Genomic DNA, 26,434 nt, shown 5'->3' on the forward strand with positions numbered 1-26,434 from the left:
ATGAAAATTACTAGTGAAGTAACTTTTTCCCCCAACTGCAGAATTATTTACATATATAATACAGAGTTGAGTGCAATGGAAAATAACAGTATTAAAATAATTGTCCACAGATACAAAGGGCATCTTACTCCATGCCCTGGAGGCCAAGAATCTACCACACCCATATTCAAAGTCATTTGCTAGCAGTATTAAACTATCTTAAGTGCAATTTTCAAAATCTATGATTGCAACCTTCATCTTCCTGAATTACACATTTAAGTCAGAAGGTAACAATGTCCTTAATGAGTGCATTCCAGGTTGCCTTCTGACCATCCATGGTATACAAAAAATCAGTGCAAAAACAGTGAAGTTCTATTTACAACAGTTGAAGGTTTCTTCTCTAAGAAACATCGTATTTTACACTATGTATATGTATATATATGAATATATTATATCTATGTGAGACTTTAGTACATTGGGTTGTAGAGTACAAAGCAAGAAAACGCTGTTTCTTATTTTTTACTGCAGCCCCAAGAGACTGACTTGAGAAAAGGAGCAACTCTTTGGGTAAGCAGCAGAGGGCACAGTGCTGTACCGCCTGGCATCCACACCTCCTCTGCACGTCCGTTCTTCCGCTGGCCTGCCTGAGGCCTGCCACCTGCGTGGCTCCAGCGCAGCTCGTGGATCTGTTGAGGTCTTCCTCACTCCCTCCAGTCCACCTGTGTCCGGGGGCTCTGGGAGCAGCGGTGGGGTCGCTACACTACAGTCCCACCTGGAGAACTGGCCTGGTTTGGGGATGACAATAAACCCTGCAAACAAAGCAGCTTACATTAATCCAGCGAGACCCAGGGCTGTGAGCAAATCCCCTGTGCTCACCCTTCTCCAGCACTGCCCAGGGCACGGTGAGGTTCCCCGGGTTCGGAAGCCAGCACCTCAGCTCATCCTGTGCTCCTCCTGCCTAGCTCCTGCCGGCTCAACACATCCACCTGAGCAACCAGACCCCTGCCAGAGGTAAGACTTTGTGCCTCACCCTGTCAGAAGGAAGCCCATGCTGGCCTTGGCTGTGATGGGGAGCAGGTTCTTTGGAACTTCACTGTCCAAGTGCAAGTGCTTCCAGGGCATGGTCAGAGCCTTCTGACAGGGCTGCAGCTCAGCCCTGGGGAGAGGGTTCCCTGGCTTCCGAGAGCAGAACCTACACGTACTTTTTAAAAGACCTTTCCTCCTGGGGCATTCTTACACTCTTGCTGAGTGGTACGTGGCTGGCACCCTCCGGCTTTGGCTGACCTCCAGCATATAGGCCCAGAGATACAGGAGGGGAGTCCAGGCTGGGTGGGGTTCTGCCAGGAGGATGCAGCTGGACCCAGGGGAAGGAGTGGGAGTTCCCAGGACAATGCAGCCTGCCCTGCACCTGCTAGTAAAACCTGGGCTACGGGCAGGAGGAAGGCAGGCTCACCAGGGCCTGCAGCACAGGCCGGCTCAGGAGCTCACCCTCACACAGCCTGGAGCTCACCCTCACACAGCAAGGGCACGTACAGTTCTTTGCACTTATTCCTGGGCTGCATGGAGTTACATCAAAATGTGGCGCTCATTTATTAGGAATAATTTAAAGATTACAACAGTGCAACACTGGAGCTACAAATTCTCAGTTCCAGGAGCACAACCTTCTCCTAAACTGTCCTGAAAGATGTTTCTCTCCATTAGCAGTGTTTACAAACGACAAACCTTTAAGCTCTCAGCGAACACTGTGCGGTTTTCACACAGGGACTTGGGAGCTGACAATCTGAAACTGACCTTCAGCTTTACTTGCTGGAGAGACAACTGGGAAACTGTCCTGCTCCGAGTCATTTGAGCTGTGCAGCGTCTCACCTCAGAGCTGCAATCTGTTCGTCTAGGCTAGCAAGCAAGAGCCAAAGGCGCGACGGTGGCCCTTCTTGGATCTATAGGAGCCCTTCTCCCTGGTCCCTGCTCACACCTCAGCCGTGAAGAGTCCACAACGCGCGCCCCTGCTCAAACCCAAAAGAGCAGAAGGTGGGTGCCAAGACGTCTAGGCCACCACGGCTTTGGCCCATTGAACCCTGGGGTGGGCAGTGCACAGGGGGAGCCCCAACAGGTATAGGTGTCAGGAGGGAGCCTGAGCCAGCTGAGAAGGCAGAGAGGCCAGCAAGTGCTTGGTTTCTGCCTGTTGAGGACAGATGGAGTGCAAGCTTGCTGACACACCGTCACATACACCCAGGAAGGGCTGGGGTGAGAAAGACAAGCAACTGGTTCCATGAACTGCGTGAGGTCCAAGAACTAATGATTCTACCAAGAGCCCGCCCTTGTCCCAAAAGAGGAAAGTAGTGTACTCCCTGCAGGGAGAGAAGGCTGCGACCTGGCCTGGGGACAGAGGCTCTCGGAGAGGTAGCCTGTCCCCCAGCAGCTACTTCAGCACTAGACCCACAGGGTCTCCACACAGCTCACAGCCCTGCACGTGGAGGTGACCACAATTACGGGGTTGCCTCGGGAGGAGCTACCTTTGCACTGGGTGGCCAGTGAACGGTAGCTCCAGCCAAATGTGAAGGGTACACCTTCCTACTGGCACATTTAACAACTCTAAAGACAGTTAAATAATTTTAGTGTTTTATTTAACTGAATAGAGCCCAAATTATTTCAATATGTAATCAATATAAAAATATTTTTGCAGAAAGCCTTTGAGGTGGGCTGTGCAGACAATACATGCAGCACACTTGGACTGACCCCATTTTTGGTATTCAGTGGCACAGGGGGCTCATGATGACTGTGGGTACAGCAGGGGTCTGACTGCCTCCCAGCCCTTTTCTCATTCTGGTGGGCCTGCCCCAGAGGCCTAGGTGGCCCCTTTCTTTGCAGCTGAGGAGGCGTGGAGTCACAGACACAGAGGTGACGTGGGCACCAGGCTTCCGGGTTCCAATGTCAGTGGAGACATTGTCTCCACTGGCTGACAGTCTCCTCGTCCCTGAAGTCACCCACCCCTCGGGCCACAGGAACACCACCCCTAGCACAGCGTGAGCATCAGAGCCCTACACCAACATAGAGGGAGCCAAGGAGAACTTGCCCTCACTCCCCTACTGCCCTGTCCTCCTGGGTCAGTCCCAGAGCGACCTGTAAGTCTCTACTCGACCAGCTGCCCTCACCCGACTCTTCTTTCAGCTTCTGCAGTTCACGCTCAATACTGAGGAATGGGGGAGGGGAGGCTCTGGTTAGTGGGGGTTCATCCTTGTGACGTCAACCCTAGTTAATGACTTTACTCACTGTGCAGCAAATATACCCTTGGAACAAAACCCAGAGCTCCTGACCTGGCGCATTTTGCTGGGAAGTAGCCTGACATCAGCCGTCAGGCCTGGTCATGGGTGAAAAGCCTAAGGACCCCCGGGGCCCTTGGTCAGGGGCTTCCAGGAGCTGCTGCGTCTGAGCAGAGGACAGCGGACCTCCTTGTTAGCAAGAAGGTGGAATGGCCCTGTGAGCACAAGCTCCGGAGCGCACTGGGCCTGTTGGGCCCCGGCTGGCAGGACCACAGCACACATGGGTTTCTCATGTTCCCAGGATGGCGTGAGGCCAGCACAGGCCAAAGACGAGGGGCAAAGGGTGACACAGGGGAGGGCCTCAGCCCAAGGTCTGGTTGGGCTAGAACCCTCTCTGCACCAACATCCGGATGAGGACCCTGGCCTTGTTACTGGTCATTGGAGCACTGCCCTTGATGGACCGTGATGTGTGATGAATGCTGGAATCACTAGGGAAAATACTGTCATTCAAAGGAATATAACATTAAAAGTCACCTTTTTGGGATGGAGCCCAGGCACTCTACCACTGAGCCATACCCCAGCCCACCACCTCATTTCTGAAGCTTACGCTTCAGTATCAAGGTTATCAGGAAGTGAAAGGGGAGCCGGGTGACAGGCACCCAGAAGAATCTAGACTACACTTGGGAAGCTGGCTGTGCAGCCTCGCTGCAGAGCTGTGTGAGGCACGATTTTAAGAGTGGAAGATCCGCTCTCCTTGACATCTACGCCAGAAGCATGGAGATCCTGCTGCCCCAATGCACTTGCTCCCTGGGGCAGAAGGTCCTGGGAGGGCTCCCCACCCAACCCTAATGTCTGACAGTACAGAACCTCCAGAGGACAGGATGGAAGTGTGGGCCGAGGGCCAATGCACTGCCTCATCCACCAAGACTGCTGAAAGCTCTGCCTGGTCACCCTCCCCACCCCAAACAAAAGCACCACGCAAACTAGCCTAGGGCAGGCTTCCCTGAAGACAGTCTGCGTTCCACACAGCTGGCGCAGCGGGGGAGAGGGTTGCACAGAGGGGGGAAGCTGATCTCTGCACCCAGGCTCTGTGCTGGGCACTTTTGCAGGGACTCATCTCAGGTACAAAGCAACAGCTAAGTATTTGTAAAGTGACACCTCTTTGGAGATGGCACAAACAGGTCGAGAACACCTCTGAGGCTAACTTCCTCTCATAGGCTCCTAGCCCTGGATGTATTTCCCTTAACTGCTCAACCTCTAAAATCCATTACTCCACCTGAGCATTGGGGCACACACCTGTAATCCCAGCACTGAGGAGGCAGAGACAGGAGAATCTCATGTTTGAGGCCAGTCTGGTTTACACAGTGAGACTCTTAAATTGGAAAAAAAAAAAAAAGTAGACTCCATAACTCTTACTATGCAAACCACTGTGTAAGAGTTGGAGAAACCTGAGCTCTAGGAGCCTTGGCTTTGTTCTCAGGCACGAGTGTGAAGGCAAAGTCTCCAGATTGAATGAGTTGGCATCAGACAGTGCGCAGTGTTGGCACCCATCTCCGCACAGACTTTCTGCTTGTACAGTGCCTGGACCCTGGATACATCCTTTTGCCAGCCTTGACCTGCCCACTGCTGGGCCACACTGAAGGTGTCACAGAGGGGCCAAGCAGCCTGGTCTCTACTGAGAAAAGCCACCTGAGGACACCTAGAAAGACTGAGAATATAAGGACATAACAGTGTGGGCTGCCCCTAGGTCTGCGCCTACAGGGGACAGCTCCTGCCCTGTAGCTTCAGGCCCTCTCTCTCCAGTATGTTCCACTTGGCCCTCAAGTCTTGTCTGCTTTGGGGGAGGAAGATGGAACCCTAAACCCCTTTCTAGCTCCCCTGGCAACGAGTTGCCTGGCTGGCCACATGAAATGAGGTGATACAGGGAGGAGACCACGCCCCTCTCCAGAGACCCTTGGATCGGGAACCTACCACTTGTGTTCACAGGCTACATTGTTTTGTTTTTTAAATAATGTACAAACTAGTTCTTTTTAAAAATTAAAAATATCATGGTTTTCTTTAAACAAACAAAAAAGAATGTGCTGTCAATCTGTCTTTTAGAACTTCAAACCTGCGCAGTGCTGAGGAAAGGCCACACCCTGCTTCTGCAGTGAGGGTTGGGAGTGGCTTTGAACCCCTGAACATCTCATTTTGCAGCATGGAGGCCAAGATCAAAGTGCAGGTGCGGCAGCACCTGGAGGTGGGCGCAGTGGGGAAGTTCCTGCCCCCCGCCCCGCCCCACCCCAGAGGCTGCCCAGCAGAGCAGTGCCTCAGCAAACAGAAGTGACAGCCGAGAGGGAGCTGCCTCTGAGCAGCAAACCCTTCCCTCATTGCCCTGGCCTGGCAGGGCCTGCAATTCTTATTCTGAAGCATTCGGGGTGATCTGCCAGGGTGTTGCTCAGATCAGTGGCGTCTGCCCAGAGTGAGGGAAGGCAGTCCCTCCCTCAGTGCCTGTTCACAAGGCTCTCACTGCCCTGGCATCAGGGCCCGTGTCCAAGGCAGGGCAGCCTCAACAGCTGCCCCAAAGCTCAGGCAAACAGCCACTTAACTGCCACAGGGACACGGCTTCCCAGGGGAAGAGCTCCAACAGAGGCCCAGCAGCGCCCTGGGCTTGGCCCACACCAGCAGCAGCTGGGCAGCTGCAGGGTGCGAGGCGCCAGCTGTGGCCAGGCTGACTTCTCATCACACAGCTCGCTGAGCAGGCAATGGCAGTCCTTCCCAGTAGGAGTCAGCATGAATGAGGGTCACACGAAACAGCATCTTCACACACAGAACAAGCATCTCATTTAGTAAGCTTCTAATTATGAGCAACTCGGAGTCGGCAACAAGAGGTAGTGATTTCTCTGGCTATTTGTTCCATAAACATTAACAAGGCCTTTAATTTCACAGCATTTAAAAGCTTTTCTTTTTTGGCTCATTAAGATTTTTTAAAAGATCAGTGTGAAAATGATTACTGAAAATTATCTACATTTACAATGTGTTCACACGTGTTTATTTAATGTCAATATACAGAGGACAACCTCCAAGTACTTCAGAATGTCAAGTACGTAGTAAGTCTCTTTAGCTGTGACAGTGACAAGGGAGCAGCTAAAAAACAAAGCAGTGAAACAGAAACATGATTTTCTTAAAATTATAAAGTAACAATACTGAGTCAAGCTTCATTAGTTACTGCAGCAGTTAAGAACTCAATTCTCTGACATTCCACGTGAGGAGGGCTTTTACAAAACCGATTCAAGTTGTGAAGAAATTAGATGAAAATGTTAAAAAAGGAAATACATGTGAATGTAATTTTTGATTTCCACTGAAGGCAAATTATCCATACAATTTTACAGTGCCACCTAACAATCTTTAATAAGCTCAGGTATACAGAAATTTAAAATGCAGGAAAATTTTTACACTTAAGAGATAGCAATTTAATGATGACACGAAGGCCATGTAACAGATGCAGCATTGAATAAAACTCAACCTCAGTGGGGCAGTTTCCTGCTGTTGAGGCAGTTCTCAGCTTTGAACTTGGGAGCAAGTGCTTTGACATGGCCAGACATGGGCTTCGCTTTCGCCAGACTGCTGTTTCCTCTCCCAACACCATGCTGCTCCTACCATGATGAGCACTTTGTTAATCTAAACCAACACGTGGCGGTCCGGTCAGCTAAAGGCGAAAGGCAAGCTGTAGATGAGGAAAGGGCCTGGCCAGTGGCTCCGGGCCACCTGTTCCCAGGACAGTGGACAGACCCACGTCAGCCTCTGTAACCCATACCAGACCAGAGGTCATGTTATGTCTTCAGGTCACTCAGCAGACCTACATGAGCTCCCAGATGTTCTCAACACTGAGGAATTAGACCTCAGCTGTGGACACACCACCACCACCACCATGGTGGTGCAACCAGTCCTCAGAGCCCATGAACAGACCCCTTCAGCCCCTCCTATGCAGAGCACAGATGCCGCAGCCACACATTATACCTGGAAAAGCTGTCAAAGAACTCCACAGCTGGCTCTTTCTAGGATAGTCAGGTACACAGAACATGGCATTTGGATTTCCAAAGGATTCCTTCTCTAGCCCTCCCTGGCTCATTCTACCTCACACTTTGAGCTTCCTCAACCAAGAAAGAAAATATTTCTCTTCAGGCAAGAGGTGATGAGGCCCTTGCACACAGGGGCAGACACTGCTGTGGTATCTCACCACAGATGTAACACTTGAAAATTTCTTAAAAATTCAAGGTGTACCACAGGATATGGAAGCATGGTCAGAAATATAGAAATGGCTGCTTGGCTACCTGCCTGCCAGACCTTGGGTGTGAAGCCAAAGCCAGAGATGAAAACTAAACTCCCACCTGAGATGGGGCATATATACCCATTCCAACTGGGAAGTTTCTTGACCTTCTGTCCCTCCTAACTTGTGTCTGAGAGGCTCACTAGCCTTCTTTATCTTCTCTCCACTTCCAGTGCTTTCTATCTTAATGCATTCATTCTTAGCCTGGAGGACAAACTTAGGGTTCTTTACTACTGTGAAGGTAAATCTAGAGCCCAAGGTTCTGAGCTGTCTTCAGGTGTCTGCCCACTCCCTTGGGTGCATTTGCTTTAAGAAGGCCTGGCTTCCCAAAGGCACCCCTGTTCCAGGTCTCTCCACCCTTAAGAGAGTGCAGGGCTGGGGAAAAGCTCAGTGGTAAAGTGCTTCCCTGGCATGTGTGAGGCTCTGGGTTCAATTCCAGTACCAAAAAGAAAAAAGAGGGGCTGGCGCTAAGCTTCTTGAGCTATGGGGAGGGTTGAAGGAGGCAGCTGAGTGGGTCAAGCAGCGTCCCTCTGCCCACACTCAGTGCCCTCTGAACGAGTCTGCCTTTGCACACACCTGGCTGCCCTTACGTGGGGCCCAAGCAGTGCCATGTGATTTCCATCGTCACCCCCACTGGCTCAGCTCACATTGAAAAAGTATTAATAGCCTCTTTTTACCAAAAGCTGTATTTTTATTTATTTATTTTGGTGGTACTGAGGTTTGAACACAAGCCTTTATGCTTATTAGGCAGGTGCTTTACTGCTTGAGCCCCCAAAGCTGTATTTTATCCCAGGTTTAGTCTAGAAAAGATACTCTTGCTCAAGATACTGTTAAAGCTGAAAATTTTCAATAAAGAAGCTCAAAGTGTGGTGAGAAAACTGTAAGAATGCTCTGCACATTTCTTTTAGGGGCTGCTGTAGAAGCTGTGCGGCACCGTGTCTCAACATGCTTAAGAGATAAGGAGCACATCAGAGGGGAGCCTGCCTACCCAGCTCCAGTGAACTCTTCTTCAGCTGCTGCACTTTAGTTCTAGTCTTGAAGAACACCTTGCAATCTGCCCTCCTGCCTGAAGAAGTGCTCTGCTGGCTGTCAAAGAAAGGGGGCAGGATTCAGTCAGGGGGCAGAGTGGACCTGGGACAGCATCGCCCTGCATGCGTGGGTCACTCTGAGTCTGGACAGCCCTCCCCGGGGCTGACTCCCAGCTCTCCACTGGGCCCTGAACCCGGCAGGAGGGGCCACAGACAGGGTGCCAGATAAACATTAAAGATACTACCCTCATCAGCAGAAATTGGAAGAGATTGTAACCAAGCCCCAAATCCCAAACTGTGACCTTATCACGGCTTTAGAGCTGCAGGTGGGGGTACAGAAGACACACACAGGCTTCTATCAGACAGCACTTCTCAGAGCCTGTGTTTAAAAAACAATCCTAACCCCTTCTGCCTCTGCCTCCCCGACTTCCACCAGCAGGCCAGCCTTTAAGTAACCCTTTCCATATCCTAGCAATTCCTCTTTCAGCCCAGTAAGTGCAACTGGGAAAGCTACGGGGCAGGAAATGAAACAGTGCCCATCCATCATTGTGCCAGGTACACACACCTACAGCTCCTCTGCAACACCTCAGAATTGAGAGGTCACCCTCAGCTTCACGTGAACATCTGTGCGACTTACCTGTGTCCACCCACTCTCTGTTTAGGCCAAATACAAAGTCCTGAATTTTGAAACTGCATACTCCATGCCTCAGAAGCATTTGAAAGTGAATTTCTAAAACTATGTAGGTCCGGAAAATTGCACATGGAGTGTTCATTACTAACGTCCCCACCTGGCCACCCAATTTGGCCTCCAAAGTTGTGACAGTCCACAAGGATGGCTACCTTAGATCAGTTAACCTTTAGGAACAAAGGACCATATTTTCAAGGTAGCTAGGATATTAGCATTCCACACCCTGGAAGGCTGCCGTGACCTCACATGGCAGCACAGTGCTGCTGCCATCACGCTGAACAGAAGCTGCTTGCGTAGAGGAGCATGACAGGGATCCAGCCATGGCATGCTGGGAGGAGGAAGCAGCCCAGGGACCCAGCCTGGCTATCTTGGGAGGGCTGTGTCAGGAGTGCAGAGAGCTGCTGCTCTGTCTACTAGAGTCTTAACAATGCAGAAACAGAAAGGCCACAAGGTCTCCACTTCGCTGAATCACATTCACTACTCAAACCAATATAAATTATCATTACCACTATTTTTAATTTCAAAGGTATGCAAAACAGAAAAACAACCCTAAGTGTTCAAAATAAGTTATTAACAAAAACTATCATCTTGACACAAAATATATAGCTCAAAGACCATCTTATCCACTGTGAAAACTGGAGTTTGGAGAATAAAAAAAAAAAAACTCCTTAGACAGCTGAGAATTACAAGCAGCTGGAATCGCACCTTACAGTTAATTCCCCATGAAGCAGCCCAGCTCCCCACTGAAGAGGGAGTCCACACAGCACTGGGCCCAGGGCCAGGCCTGCTGTGGGGGAACCCAAGCCCTAGGTCAGTGTTCACATCCCAAGAGTCACTCCAGACTCACACCTGCCATCCAAGAACACGCCAAGGGGAAGCCTGCACTGTGCTCCCAAGGCCATGTCAGGAAGTATCTTTATGAGGCTGCCTGCCCGCAACCTGTAGTCACACTTTTCTCACCCAAAAACAAAGGAAAAAACCCCAAACAGACAGAACCTCTTTTCCCTTGTTGGGAAAAAACATAGACCAAGTGCATTTCACACCAAAGTCTTGGTTTATGTGACAAGAGGTACTCTGACACTTGCTGCAGGCATCCTCGGCCACAGTGCATGTCACCTGTCCAGGCTCTGGGTCGTGTGGAGATTTTAGTGCACAGAGTCTCAATCAAAGTTCTACAAACTGCTTCTTTGAAAAAAGATGTTTATTAAACAATTTTAATTGTCATAAAAATGACTAAAATGGGTTTTAAAAATTAAGGCTCTTCTCTTTCTGTGGATTGCCAGAACAATGTAAAAATAATATCAATCAACCCTGCTGAACGCTTTGTTCCTAAAGTTAAGTTTCATAAATTTCTAAACATTTTATGATTTAAGATAAAAAATTGGACTATAAATGACAATTAATGGCCATCTGTACTGAACACACTCTGATCAGGTGTACAATATTCTAGTTGAGTAGTTAGGCAAAAATATTCCAGTTAAAGCATAAATTTTAATTTTAGCATTTTAAAGTCATTGTTTCCCCATACTGTCATGATTTTGCTAAAACTGAAATGGTCTGATACAGGAATGCTAACCTTGGGGCTCTATATACTCCCAAAAGTATGACTGACTTGGCTGGCAATTAGTTTGATTATATATTTTTTAAACGCTCTAAGGTGAATTATCAAATGATTCAGAATTACATGGCATGCAGTATCCAAAATTATGGCTCTGATGCATTTAGTTTTACATTAAGAATAAGAAGTATCATTCACATTCATTGTACACCCCCCCTCCCACAAGAAAAAGAAAATCACTACCTAAGTCAAGTTCTAGATCTGGTGCAGCATTAAGGATTAAAACTTACCACTTTACCAGGCCTTCCCCATGTGCAAATAAATCCCTCCTGACAAGCAGTGACTATACAGTCTTCAAGAAAAATTAATACAGTCAGTCTTTCATGTGCTATCTTTTTACAGATCAGCGGCTCTAACAAGGGAACATCTTCCATTCGAGGACACAAGGGCGTCCCCAAAGTTTTAGCTGGGTCCGTTTTGGTTTTAGTGACTAGATTCAGTTTGTCACTGCTCTTGCTAGAAATGTGTCCCATGCTATGATTCCGCTTATGGTCTTTCTCGTGGTGTCTCTCCTTCCGGTCATGCAGTGAAAGAGTTGCAAACTTGCTGACCCCAGAGGCAATGGCCCCATCCATGACGCTGCTTTTGCTGCCGGCGTTGGCGACTGCTGAGTGGGGAAGGCTGTTGGACCGTGGCAACGGAGGGGGTACTGAGTTCCCGGGCGTTGTGACACTGTTCCCATTGCTTCCAGCGGGAGGACTTGTGGCATTCATGACATTTGTATGTGTCCTTGCTCTTGAGAGGGGTTGGTGAGGGAAAAGGATGTCTTCCGTAAGGTCCCATAAACACAGCTGTGTATCCTGGCCCACTGAACCAAACCGGTATGTAACACTTACAGGGCGGCTGTCTGTAGAGTTCCGTTTGGACAGCCTGGATTGTGTACTGTTTGCTCGATCTCTGCCAAAATGAAGAAGGTCCTGGAAGTCCTCGTCACTGCCACTAAACTCCATAGGGTCACTTTCTTCTACACTAGTGGTATAGGGATCAAATGCCACAACACTGACCCAGGATTTGTGCCCGTGGCCTCTAGCTATTACTCGGCAGTCTACAAAGGACCAGACTGTCACCAAGTCGTCCTCTCCACCTGTCACAATGTACTTGCCATCTGGACTCCAGCACACACAGAGCAAGCCCCCAAAGTAGCTTTTCATCGTACCGTGCAGCTCCACTGAGTCAAAGTTGAACACCCGCAGAAACCCGTCCTGGCTCACGCATGCTAAGAACTTGCCATCTGGGGAGAAAGCAAACTCGTTGAGGGCCCCCTCGCCCACCGTCCACTTAAGGAGAGGGTTCCTCGTGGATTTGCTCTTGCAAGTGTGCACGGCAAAGCTCTCTCCCTGCTTCAGAAGCTGGTAGTGGGGGGCTGTGGTGCCACAAGTGTGCTCCACATTATATAAGTACATGTTCCCACTTGAATGGGCTACTAGGAAAAGGCTTTCCGAACCAGGAACCCATTTGACACAGGTTACGCGTGACTTGTCTATTAGTCTCTGTGAAGACAAAGGAGAACAAGTTATCACAATGGAGAAGTTTTAAAGGTCTACTTTTCCAGCAAGAAAACTTGTTTGCTTCTCGGTGAGAAGGGAAGAGTCCATCCAGGCACTCCACATTTATCCTGTGGTCAGCCAAGCCAGTGAAGAGCATTTGGCCCCTCGTAGAACTACTTTCTAGAATTGCACTTGGATGTCGGGCCACTGGCTCTTACTGAGGGAGTCAGTCATTCAACAAATATCTGCTGAGAGCCTACTCTGTGCCAGACATCGTGCCAGGTGCTGGGCACGCTGGTGAGAAGCAACCCTTGGACACTTTCTTATGGTAGGAGCGTCTGAATCTGCGATTCACTGCAGCTACTGCGGCTTCCTCTCTATAAGGACTCACAGGAAAAATCTCTCAGTCCTCATAGCCGGGAAAGCTATGCCTCTCAGCTTTCTTTGTATTTATTTTCACTGCAGGTCATGGGCTGTCTATGTGTGCCCCTCTGCAGTGGCTGCTTGAAGGCGGGGAGTCATATCTGCAGCCTGCGGCCAGCAGCACACAGGACTTCAAAGCACACTTCCTGGGCCTGACGCGGCCCTGGATTCACTGCAGCCTCCTCACTTGCACACGCTGGCCTCTGAGTATCTTTACTCGCATCTCCTCAAAATTCTCCCTGGAACGAGGTGATGTGTAAAGAAATAACTAGATGGTTAACTCAGGAGTTTGTGCTCTATCACTACACTCTATTCCATGCTCATTTCTGGTCCACTGACCTAGTTGCTTTTTAACTGCCATGCATCAGTGTAGTCTTGTGTTTTAGACCAAAGGAACAAAAGGCAAAAAAAGTGAAAACCACCCAGCTATATAGCATGTCCCCTTCACCGTGAAGAACCTCTGCTGTGGGGCTCACCTAGACACAGCAGCCTCTATAGGCAGGGGTGATCCCTCTTCCAGGCTGCCTGGTCTTAACACCAAGTCACCAGAAATCACCCACAAGTCCTGACTAGGAACTCCTATGCCAAGTGTTCTCCACTAAACCTCGCCCTGTATTGGAGCAGCCCGAAGGGCTTAACTACTACCACTTTATCTAAATGGCTGAGATTCCCCAAGCTGAGTGTCAGGGAGTCATCATGGCACACTGATGTGACCCCACCAAGAAACATACAGCCATCTGCCTAGTTGGCTTTGTGGCCATGTGTCTGCTGTGTGTGTTGCTTCTTTGCAGAAAATCACAGAAATGAAGTAACTTGATTTTTAAAATAAAGGAGAGGCTGGGGGAGTGGCTCAGTGGCAGAGCACTTGCCTAACACACACAAGGCCTTGGGTTCAATCCCCAGCACTGAGAAAAAAAAAAAAATAAATAAAAAAATAATATTTTTTAAAGGACAGAGAGGAAATTAATGGGCCACACACGCTTCTTGCATAAAAATTAGTCTTTGGATAGTGACCAAAGCACTGGATGACCCAAGCAGGGAAGGACAGGGGCCTGAGCCCTGTGCACCATATAGGATAGGGGCTCAGGCTTCATGGCTTAGATACAGTGTAGCAGGTGTCACTGTTGTTGCCACTGAATGGCATGACTGGTCCTCTTGAACCAAGAGGAGCTGCCCTTGAGGATATAGCCAATGTTTTCATCCTTTGCCTCTTTTACCTACCTAGTGATCTACCTATAATAGGTACCTAAATTATGTTAACACCAACAACCTAAAAACTTAGCACTACTCTGGCAAAATTTCCATTAAACCTTCACAATTTCTTTGGCAAGGGGTTAGATAATTTGCACGACCAAATCAGGACTTGGTGGGGTGGGTGGCTGCAGGAATTATGCTGAGAGTGGGTTAAGAGGCTCCAACCCCATATGAGAGCTCTGCCAGGCTTGCTGTGCATGGACGGACCAGGACCTCCAGGTGTCTCCAGCTTGCCCTCAACAGAGGCTTTGTTAGGTGGGCTTGCCCAACTGATCCCAGCACAATGACTCAATTTCTGCACCTTACCTGACATCAGAACCCAATCAAATCCCAGTTTTTCTAAGATCACTTCATTGTGACTCTTTCATGTGTAGAAATTTTTAAGGACATGAAAACTTTACAGTACAATTAAATTTTATTTGGGGCCTTAAAAAAGAGCACAACAACAACAACAAAATCCCTCTAGAGCCAGGCGCCTGTAATCGTAGCTACTCAGAAGGTAAAGATCAGGAGGATTGCAGTTTGAAGCCAGCCTGGGCAAACAGTTCTTGAGACTCTGTCTTGAAAAAGGGCTGGTGGAGTGGCTCAAGGTGTCGGCCCTGAGTTCAAAACCCAGTACTACACACACACACAAAAATACCACTAGAACGCAAAACCTATAATAACTGTTAAGTAAAAATAGTACTGCTTTGTAATTGTAAGGCATGAAGATAAATACAGCATCATTATTAAAATAAGTGTTAATGTGATGACAAAACATACTAAAAAAAACTTTATTCTCACATTAAAAATGTGCACTAAGACAACCCTAAACAGACATATGGATATAACTTACAAAACCCTGCTGCAACTGCTGGCTGGGGCATCTATCTAATCAGACGTCACTGTCATACTCTAGCCCTGGGGATTGGGCACACCAGTGTGAGCAATGGCAGATCAAAAAAAAAAAAAAAGGAACTTGAATCCAGCTCTAACATGGTAAGTAAGGGTTTCTCACTTGTCTAGTTTGTGGTTTTCCTTCCCAGATCATGTGCTCAAGGGTAGGGAGGACTTATGATTCACATGGGGGTGGGGGAGTGCCCTGCATATTAACTGCAGGAGCACGGCAGGCAGGCGTACATACTGACCATAGTACTGGTCCTAACTTCCAACCCGGGGATTAGCTCCGGGTGCTAGGCACTGGCAAGAGGCTCTACACCCATATTCTCTAATACTCAAAATCGTCCTGCAAGGTCAGCCTGGGCTTGACGAGCAGGTAATACAGTCATGTTCACATATGAGAATACAAGAATGTAGCAGAAAGCCGCAACCTCTTCTGCATTCCAGATCCTTCGTCCTCCGTCACTGCTGCTAGTGTCTGAGCATTTTGTGTATTTATCCACACTGACTTCCTGCATGTACAAGCCAAATATTGAGTACAAATCTATCCACCCTTCCTTTGTCACACTATGCACAGCTGTTTTCTCATTCACTCTTATACATCTGTCTGTGTGGTACAAAGACAGCTTCCTCGTTTCTCTCTAAGCTGAGGAGCATTCGACTATGTGGACATGCTGTAACCTATGGCGCAAGTCCCCCTGACTAGCATTTACATACGCTGAGTGCCCTTGGCCAGGGCAGTTTTCACATGTATGAGTAGTGCACTTGCAGAATGAGTTCCCAGTGGAACAGCTAGGCCAAATGATACATACATTTATACTTTTCTATGGTATAAAGCCCGTTTCCCCACAGGAAGGTAGGGATTATTGCTGTATTACCCATGAGGAAAGAGGCTCGGAGAGGTCAAGAAACTCGTCTGAAATCCTATTCATTTATAAACTCACTCAGCACTGAGTACCTAGCATATGCCACATCCCTTCTCATTAAAGCAAGACTAGAAGATAAGTGAAATTTGTAGTATCTAATGGTATAAATGTTATAAGGAAAAAAAAAACACCTAAGGAGAAAAGACAAAGTGCTGGGGGGAGAAGGTCATAGGGATTCAAACTGTAAGAAGACAGCTGAGAAAGTCCTGGGTTATTAGTTGGTTGGATTTAAAAAGAGAAGAGAAGAAAGAAGAAAGAAGGAGGGAGAAGGAAGGAAGAGGAAGAGGAAGAAGAAAGAGGAAGAGGAAGAAGAAAGAAGAGGAAGAAGAAAGAAGACAAGGAAGAAGGAAGAAGACGAGGAAGAAGGAAGAAGACGAGGAAGAAGAATGAAGAAGAAGAACAACAACAACAATAACAACAGAACAGAAAGCATCTTAGTCCTATCTTAAAACTACCTGGAACATTTTATGTTTTTGTTCCAGGAAATGTCTGGTGAGAAATAGACTCTTTTTGCTATTATTGTTGTTTTGATTTTTTTTGAGATAGGGTTTCATTATGTAGCCCAGACTAGTCCCCAACTGGTGATCCTCCTGCTTCAGCCTCCCAAGTGCTGGGATTCCAGCCCCACACTACCACGCCCAACTTGGAAACAAAACAAAAAACCTCTTAGGGGTCAATGTAAGTAATGGGATCTCCCTGCTGCGCTAGGGATCTCATTGTGAGTGGGGCCTTCATCTTGATAACATTCTGAGAAGATCCCACAGTGAATCCCATCCCTCAAGAAACTCTCAGACAGAGGTAGCAAGGGAGGGGGTGAGAGGCAGAGGCAGGAGCACAAAGGGACAAGGATCATGGGACAGGGCATCCTGCAGTAAGAGGAGCCAGGCCAAGGCTCAGACAGCATTTGTGGGATCTGGAAAGTGCACAGCATCTCTGTTGGCTGGAGAACCTGAGCAGGGCAAGACACTGGTTTGGAATCATGGCAGGGCATAGGGTTATGAAGTCATGGGCTAAGAGCTCAGGCTGTGGCCCAGGGGCCCTGTCCCTTTCAAGGCACTGGCCTGTGAATGTAAATGCTGAAATAGTATTTTGGCTATATTGGATAAAATAAAATTATTCTTAAAATTAATCTCACCTGGTTTTTACTTTTTCAATATGGTTATTAGAAATGTCGGCATGCACCTGCGGCTTACCTCCATGGGCAATGTCACTGTGGACAGTAGGGCATCAAAGGTTCTTGAAAAGGGAAGCGACAGAACAAGGAGAAATCCCCTAGCAGTAGGGATAGAGAGAACTGGTTAGGAGGTCAATGAACAAAGAGGTCTTCAACCTGACTAGGGCAATTTAACAGTGGGTGGTAGGGGGTAATGAAAGAGGTAGACATGTTTAAAGACTCTTAAGTTCAGCCCAGCAGAGTTAAAGAAAGGTCAGTCTGCAGCTAATGAAAACAACCAAGAAAGCCAGATAAGTTGGTGGGGAGTAGCAACTCCCAAATCTGCACCATTTTAAGATCTCTGAGGAAGAAGTATAGCAGGGAGGAGGAACATACAGACCTCTGAGAAAACTACCCAGAGGGAGCAGTACTAAAGTCAGGAAAACAGTGTCACTGCCACGAGGAAGAGCAAGCAGAAGAGGAGACAGCTGCCATGGAACCAATGTTCCTTCTTCCTCAGGAGGCAGGTTCTCAGAAGCTGGTTTTGTTGTTCAGCCCAGGAAAGCATGTTTGGGGGCTGAGGGCCAGGAACAGGTGGGGCAGCAGACGACAGGTGCCTGATAAAGGGAGGTACAGCAGGAAGAGGACAGGGTGGAAAAAACTCCCTGCTTGTAGAGATGCTGCTGGAGAGGAGAGACGGGGGAAGGAGGTAGGCAGAGGCAAAGAACACTTGTAGGAAGCTGAGGAGTACAGGAACCCCACTCCAGTTCCCTCAGGGCAGGGCCTGTGTCCTGGCAGACTTGGCAAAGTGCAGCTGTGTGGATGGGACAGCGCAAGTACTCAGTGAAGAGAGAAGGAAGGGAGGGTGCAGTAAGGCAAAGATTTTGCCTGGTACAGTCACCAAGGCTCTTCATTAAAGAGAGTCAATTTCCAAAATGCCCCAAAGCCCATCTCAATAACTACTTTTGTAAAAACAAACAAACAAACAAACAAACCCCAACAACACACCTTAAAACCACCATAGAGTATCATTGTGATATGTCTGTGTACATCAGACACCTACTCCGGGGCCACGACTTAGGAGGAAAGCCTTGGGCTCCAGCACCTATATCCATCAAACAACTGGGGCTCCCTGCTAGATGCCAAACAAACAGATGCATCTCAGCTACTAATCCAAACAAAAATCATACTAAACAACAAAAATACTACATACCCAATTGCATTAGCAGATAAGAGTCTCTATGTTGGCAATAATGGCGCCGATAGGTTTCAGTTCTTACTGCACCCTTAAGCTTCTGTTTCCCAGGGTCACGGTCCTGCCTCAAGTCTAGCTTGAATCCTCCTTCTGCCCCAACCTCCAATCAGCATGAACCATAAGATCCTAACCAATCAGATCATGCTGAGTCCCACTGAGGGATATTTAAGCCCTTGCCCCTCCTGCTTCTCTCTCTTGGCTCTCTCTGCTCTCTCCCTCTCCCACCCGGCAATAAAGAATCTCTTGGCCAGATCACTCCTCTCCACGTGGTCACTTTGGGGCCTATATTTCCTTACACTCTAAATATGCCATGCTAGTTAAACGGGAGCAATAGTACATCTGCAGCCATATCCAAATGCCATCAGCAAACTGACTAATTTGAATTGAAGCTTTCTGAAGTACTCCATCTTCTTTTTTCTTTCTCTCACTTCTATCAACATGACAAGCAGAAAATAATTATTTGGGAGGGGGGGGTCTGTTTGCATTTTACAATGCTGATATTAATTCACAATAAAAATACTAAAGCAATTCAAAACCCACAGCAGTTGCTAGAAAAAAACATTAATGTAACCACAAACAAAAATGTTTGTGGCAATTGGAGGCTTTATGTAAAGGCATTTAGAGAGGGCTGACACTTCCCTCAGGAAGTATTAGGAAAGGGTATTTCAAAGCCATGTAAGAAAGGATCAGATGTCATTTTTACCAATGCTAAAACTTGGAGGACTAGATTATTATATGCTCATTTCCTTCTTTCAATTAAAAAAAAAAAAGCAAGAAAACCAGAACCAACAAAATGCACAATCCACTCTTGTTATCAGAACTAAACAGAATACTGCAAAGGAGGGTCCTGCTCTCCCCCCCAACTTCTGGGGCCCTGGTGCAGGGGGAGTGTGAGCTGGTGGGAGACCACCCCTCTGCAGCCAAGGAGTCAGGACCATCTCCTCCCCAATATGCCCTTCATTAGCAATTAGCTTTGATCTCAATGCCTTGACCTCAAAGCACTGAGAGGAAGTTCAGAAAAAGAGGTTCTCCTTCCGTGTCAGTAGTAAAAGGAGCCAAGATGATAAGTTCTTTTTAGATTTTATAGTTTACCACAATCAAAACATAATTTGAAATCCCTCTGCAGTTACAATTCTGTGGACACAATCCCCAAATCAGATATATATATATTTTTTTACAAAAACAAGTTACATTCATTATCATATAGGAAGTATCCCTTTGTAACTGTTCCTCCCCAAATACATAATTAGTGATTAGAAAAAGTAAACTGCTGGGGTGCCTCATGAAAGGCCAAATGCTGATGCTGACCATGGTGACTGTCCTTTCTAGGTGGCATTTATTATAAAGGCAGGCTCCAGGTCTGGGCACTTGTTGGATGATCTATACCAAAATACCCTCAAGACCCATTAGACATGTTCAAGGCATAATATGTACAGAATGCTACAAACAGAAACCTCAAATCCACTTTCAGAGACTAGAGAAAGCAGAGACTCAAGGGAACAGAGGACTTTCTTTCCCAGGAGAGGCTAGAGGCTAGAAAGGACTTGAGCTAGAGGCTTCCTTCCAGTCAGGAGTAAGCAGAGCAACAAGGATCTCCAGTGTGGCTGGGGACAGGCCCAGCAGGAAGAATAGGACAGTCCAGTGAGTCCCTTGTGCTCACTGACCTGATCAGGAGTCAGGCCTGTGGGAGGTACACTTGGCCAGCATCTCTAATGAGAATTGTGAATCTTTAAGCCTTGCCTCATTAAAAAAAGAAAAATACAAAGACTATGAAGGTTAACACCGAACACTAAGATTTATAGGTGACATTTTCCTATCTTCTTTGTTCTTATTTTCCCATTTTTTCTGTAAACAAGTATTTAAATCTTTAATACTGTTTTAATTGATGAGGGAGGGGTCACTTTTGAAAATATACTTGTTTCCAGACAGATTTATCTTTATCTCCAGTGAATTTCAGGAACTTGTAATTCCGTTCCATCCATCCATCCAGAAATTACAAGTTCAGGCAACAGAAAGGAGGCAGAGGCCAGAGTAATAATGCTGGGGATGCGGATATGTGCATGTGGCACGTGGCTAAGGGAAGCATTCTGGTGAGGAACACAGAAAGATACCACATGGCTTTGACAGACAACCCTATCTCTGCCTCACACATGTGGATTCTCTGCCTCAGTTGTCTTGCTTTTACCTTTTGGTCCTGGAAAATGATTTATCCTTAAAAATTGTTGGTATCTCACCTCCCTAGGTAAGGGCACTACCTGCCCCAGGTAAGGAGCCTCGAAGACCCATCTGCCCCCCGCACACACACTCTGAACCCTCTGTTAAGCATCTACTGGGGGACTCTTCCTTCACATAACGCTGCCTGAATATGCTCATCTTGCTCTCACCGTGGACTTCCACGTGGGTACTGTTCTTACCCATTTGCCAACGAAGAGGGAGGTGAAATAAAGGTCCACATCCTGCGAGCAGAAAGCAGCTGGACCCCAGACCATTCAGACTCAAGGGCCCACTGGGCTTCCATTCCATCAATTTCATGGTTCTTTTAACTGGTTCTTTTAGTGCTCCTTTAAGGCAATGGGATGGTATGGCCAGACTCTTGAAGTATAATCAAGGCTGAATCGCAGGCATTCTTCTTTGTTCTTAATGTACTCTCTCCGAGACCCCTTCATCTACTCTCAGCGTTGTGATTACTATTTACATTCGGACAACCTAAATTTTTACCTCACTTTTGAGCATCAGATTCACACCTCTAACTATCTAGGCTTCTCAAACATATCAAGTACAGAATGGATCCTCTGTCCTTCCCTCCATTCCTGACTCCTGCCCCTTTTCCAGTCTCACTCAGTAAGCAAAATTCAGAAACCTAATTCAGTAATATCTCTCTCAACTCAGTTTCCAAGAAGCAAACAGGATAAGTTTCAAAAATACCAATTTGACTGTCTATGTGCACTCCTGCTCCTTTCAATGCAATCTCATAATTCAGGCTGAGAAGCAACCTGGACCAGGCCCTCCAACCTCATCCCCTCACTGCCCAGGTAAGCTCTTTTCTCAGTGCCCTGGCTCCTGCATTGTTTTCTGCCCCAGACCCCTCACCTGCTCTCCCTTCTGCAGGCATGGCCTGTCACCTTACCTGGGTGGCCTCTTTCTCCTGGGAGGCTCCACTTAAAGCACACCACTTCCTCTGACAGATCTTCTCTGCCTGCCAGTTTAAAGTAGTCTGCTCTCTTCTCCTACAGCATAATGTATCACCATTTCTGGTCATCGGTATGTGTGGGTGGTGCTGTTATTTATACCTCTCTTCCCCTAAGAAGAGTAACAGGAGGGCAGGTTTTATCTGCCACTGCAGACCCAGTGCTGGGCACATGGTAGGTGGTCAGGTCTGTTGAATAAATGAAAGAATAGCCAAAATTCTAGTTCAAGCCTTCAGCTCTCACCTGGACAGTTACTAGAGCCTTCTCACTGGTCTTGCTACCTTCATTCTCTCCTCCTTCACTCCAATCCACCTTCCACAAGTGCTGACAAGAGTTCTAAAAAAATACATTTCATCCTGTCACTCCCTTGAATAAAAGCCCAAAGGTTCCCCCACAGCTTCCAGTGTCAGATCCAAATTTCTCAGCATGACATAAAAGGAAGGGCTTTACAGATTGGTTCCAAATGATCACTCTAGACCCACACCCTGTGACTTAGCCATGTTGTTATGTGATGTTCCATCAAATGCCAAGTTGTTTTCTTCAATTTTATTATTATTTTGTCTTATTTATTTTTTGTTTTGTTTTTGAGACAGGATCTCACTGTGCAGCCTAGGTGGCCTTGAACTCAAAATCCTCCTGCTTCAGCTGCCCGAGAGCTGGGATTACAGGCATGTGCCACCATATCCAGCTTTTTTTTTCCAGCTTTGAAGGCCTTCTTTACCTTCCTCCTACTTTTATAAGTACCCTTCAAGACTCAGCTCAAATGTCATCTCCTGAAAGTATTTCTTGAACTTCTCTCTCAACAAGGTCTCCACATGGGCTCACACTGGCCTCAAACTCACGATCCTCCTGCCTTAGTTTCCTGAGTAGCTACAATGATAGGAGTCTACCACTGTGCACAGCCGAACTTGAATTTTAAGAAAATTTTGTATTTGGTGAATATTAAAGAATGCACATAACACATATCCCACTGAGACATGGCTCATGTCTCTGTGATGACACACGCTCCGGCATGCGAGCAGTCCATTCTTATTGAATTGTGAGTTCCTGGCAAGGCAAGGGTCATTCTGCCAACCATGCCTGGTAGGGATTACAGCTTATAGCCAGAAAGAGTTTTTGGAACTAATTTCTGCTTCCAACTCTATCACAATACCTCTACCATGATACTTTGCTACTTACCTTCTCTTTGCCTATTTCGTCATCTGTAAAATGGGAACAATTGCCCACCCTCCTCTGTCCAAGTGCTTGGAAACCTTTACATCTCACAGCAGTGCAAAGCACAGCATTAAAATTGCTTTCCAGGACATTCCTGGCACTCTGAGAAACATACTTCGCGACCCTTGTTCTTAGATGTCCTTACCAAACTTTGACGAAAATGTATACACACTGCCAAAGAATTTCCTTATTGTGAAGGACCCTCAAGTTTCAATATAAAGCTTGAAATGCCAATCTGGCATTAAACCACACACAGTCACTTCTTCATGGCATTAAAATACGAACAGTCATTTTTCTTTCTTTCTTTTCTTTTCTTTTTTTTTTTTTTTTTTTGGTGGGAATGTGGTTTGAACTCAGGGCTTTGCACTTGCAAAGCAAGCACTCACTGAAAAGCCATTTTTTCAAACACAACAACAAAAAGAGTTTCTGAGAACTCAATGCTATGCCATGAAGAGTGAGGGGCTGCTTTCTACTCTGCAGCTCCATCACCAGGGCAGGGATGTGTCTGGCTGATGTGGCCTGAGTGCTCTCAGGCCCATGTAGACTGTGATTGCCACCCTCCCCCAGCATGACACACAAATCCTTCTTGTTTTCTAAGTGGCATTCTGTGCCATCCTCATCCAGAACTGCCTCCAGATTTTGTTTACCAACAGCCCTGCACGTGGTTCAGTCCCTTCCCCATGCATCACACTCTCCTCTTCCCAAACACAGACAAAAACCCACAGTGAGTCCAAATCCACAATTTCCATTAACAGTGCAGCAGGGTGGCTTTGTGCCTCCAGGGTGAGATGAAATGCTCTTCCTCTACAGTCTGCCAATCCAGACAGCAAGTTTGTTTCTAGTACACTCAGATGAACTAGAAGAGGAGATGGCATGGTTCAAAAGATTTTACTACATCTCCTTGACAATGTCAAACAGGAGTACCCTTAGATGGGTATGGGATGTATGTGAATAGCATGCACCATCATAATGACTGCAAAAGAATCAGAATTTTAACTGTAATTTGTCAAGTTTGGGGGAATATTCTTCCCTAAACAAAATTATTTCTTAAAAACCAGAATCTGTATCACATTTGTTTCAAGTTAATGACCTTAAATACCATGCAACAATGTAATACTACATATCCTTTCTGAAAAGGGGTTCCCATGTAACCTGAGGCTTGCACAACAGAGTTAATTAACAAACAGAGATTGAAACCCAGAGCTTCTAAGTGAGCAAGTCTACTTCATCTTTGCCATTTACTAGGAAAATCATGCTGAAACAGAAAAAACACCAAATACTTAGTGGAAACACTTTGAGCTCAAAAGCCACTCCCTGGTTGTAACAAATACAATACATGTGGTAACTTGTGTTTGCTATATTTAACAGTACTGACATGTTCCTGATCAGGCAGGTCAGACAGCTCAGGCTCCTTCCAGGATGTAACTGAAGATACACAAGAAACCCCAGTGCATAAGTGCATACTACAACACTGGCAAAAAGCTGTGTCCTGTGATCCAATTTTAAGTACCAGGACTCCTAACTATGTCAAAGGTGATATTACAGCAAACATCTTTAAGAGCAAGAGAGCCACCCCTTAGACAAGTGCCTTGCAAACATGTATACAAAAGCTTTAGCTGCAATTTGAACAGCCTAAGAAAATATCATCAAGTTATTTGATCTGTATGAAATTTTCCAGGAGTGTGAACACAGTCTGGAATTCTACAGTTTCTCCTTTAAATTATGCATATGAAGTGACAGAGTCATGCTTATCTCCATTATAGAAGACCTTTAAAGAACCTCTATAGATATCTGAGCATGTCTATACAAATGCACAAAACAGTTACCCCAAGAACAACAGGTAAAGATCAACAAATTAATCCACCATATTTAAACTTGAGTAATGCTAGATAAGACCACTGAGCAAATGAAAAATGGGCTTAGCTCAAAGTGTAAAAATAAGGCCCATTATCCTTGGTAAGACCATACAAACTCTTAAAGAGATTCTTAACTGCTAAGGTAGGGTGCTACTTACTTCCTCATTAAATAGTTTGCTAGTTTCTTTTTTGATTGGGTCTATAAGCTGGACTTGGCCTGCGGAAAAGCCCACTAGGAGAGAGACACTTTCTGCTGTGGCTGTTAGGTGGTTGAAGTCATGACAAGTAGGCTGTGTTCCTTTGTATATCCTTTTATCTATTGGTTTACTCAAGTCAGCAGCCTGGAGGAGAAAGAGAAAAATACATACAGTAAACAGCAAGTTGAGATGAGAAATCTAAGTTACACTATTTTATATTCTGCTATGATGTTCAATTTTAAAAACAAAGTTATTTAATATTGTTTAAACTTCATCTAACATTTTATAAAAGCAGTTTCACATACCTTAGCTAATTAGATATCATTAGACTATTCATAATATATTTATTTATAACTAATTTCCACAACTTAGTCTCCTTCAAATATAAGTAACAAGGACTCCTGAACTTCAGAAGGAAAAATCTTTGCGATACTAAATTCTGTATTTCCAAAATGCATTCTAAGAATTTTTTCTTTAACAGATTAAGTCTGACCAGTACATAAAAGCTCAACTTTCAAGTAAATGCCCATTGGTGAGTTACCCGTGGCCTAGCAGTTCTCAAAGTATGACCCCTAGACCAGCAGCAGCGTCATTACTTGGAAACTCAGAAATGTAATTTCTCAAGCCCCACCCCAGATTCAATGAATCAGAAATTATGAGGGTAGACCCAACAAACTGTAGCTTAAAAAAGCTTTCCAGGTGATTGTGATTCCCACTCAGGTCCGAGAATGATTTCTGGAGTCAATTACATGCAGGTGACTCTTGTGGGTCACCCTTTCTCTTCCATATTAATTTTCACTTATAGAGCACTTTACACTCATCACCTTATTTCTTACAACAGTCCTTCAACAGAGACATTTTCTCCAGCTTACAGATGAGAAACTAAGCTTAGGGAAGGTAAACAGCTTAGTCAAAGTACCTACCTAGCAAGTAGCAGGGCTGGATTTGGACCCCAGATCAGTTGACCATGAGCAAGCAGATGCGGAGAAAACACACCTAATATACCCCAAAGTCAAAAGCGAATGGTTTCTGACTCAGAATAAAAGTGACCTTTCGCCAGGCATGGTGGTGCATGCCTGTAACTTCAGTACTCAGGAGGCCAAAGTAGGAAGCTCTTTGAGGCCAGCATGGGCTACATAGGGAGACACCGTCTCAAAAAAAAAAAAAGAAAACACTTTTTAAAGTGATTTTTTCAATGTGCTCCCGCTGCCTTTTTTTAAAAAAGGTTTTTTCTTCAGGAGAAATGTCTCTCATGGAATCTCAATGTGCTGATAAGAAAGTCCACCCCTTCCTGTGCTTGAAAGTAATAGGTAGAAACAACTAACTGCTGAGTGTCCTTCAAAATATCACCCCTGTCCTGTGTGCCACTTGGGTTCACAGTTCCCTTTCCCTTAGGTTCTAAAGATTCTCTCTTCCAAAGAGGTCTGTGACACTGTACCAAGTGTTCTAATATTTGCTTTTCAAATAAGAAATACAAGTACTGAGAGCAGAAAAGAGAACCTCAAAACTACAAGCAACTTTGAGCAAATGCAAGATCTGAGCATTTGGAAATGTGGACCTTAGTGGTACATGTGGCCCTGGGAATCCCGTGTGGACATCCTCCCAAGCTCACCTCTTTAAAATAGAGATAAGAAGCTCTGTTCTACCAACCTCATGGGCTTGTCTGAAGGATGAAATAAGAGAATATATGCACAAAAGAGCCTTGAAATGTGTAGTTGA

The 26,434-nt window shown here is 46.2% G+C and overlaps 1 protein-coding gene across 8 annotated transcripts in view; it reads right to left on the reverse strand.

The window, feature by feature from the left end:
* Positions 1-649: 649 nt before the first annotated feature.
* Wdr20 (WD repeat domain 20) overlaps positions 650-26,434 on the reverse strand; it is a 68,702-nt gene continuing 42,917 nt past the window's right edge. The window contains exons 2-5 of one of the 8 annotated variants that reach the window (XM_020178844.2): positions 24,677-24,859; positions 21,691-21,783; positions 11,113-12,372; positions 650-788 (exon numbers count right to left, since the gene is read on the reverse strand). In XM_020178844.2, the coding sequence (XP_020034433.2) occupies positions 735-788; positions 11,113-12,372; positions 21,691-21,783; positions 24,677-24,859 (1,590 nt within the window). In that variant the 3' untranslated portion in view covers positions 650-734. The other 7 variants (XM_074067129.1, XM_074067130.1, XM_020178849.2 and 4 more) reach the window with 7 other exon arrangements.

This window comes from Castor canadensis, chromosome 3 (assembly GCF_047511655.1).
Source record: "Castor canadensis chromosome 3, mCasCan1.hap1v2, whole genome shotgun sequence".
Lineage (NCBI taxonomy): Eukaryota > Metazoa > Chordata > Mammalia > Rodentia > Castoridae > Castor > Castor canadensis.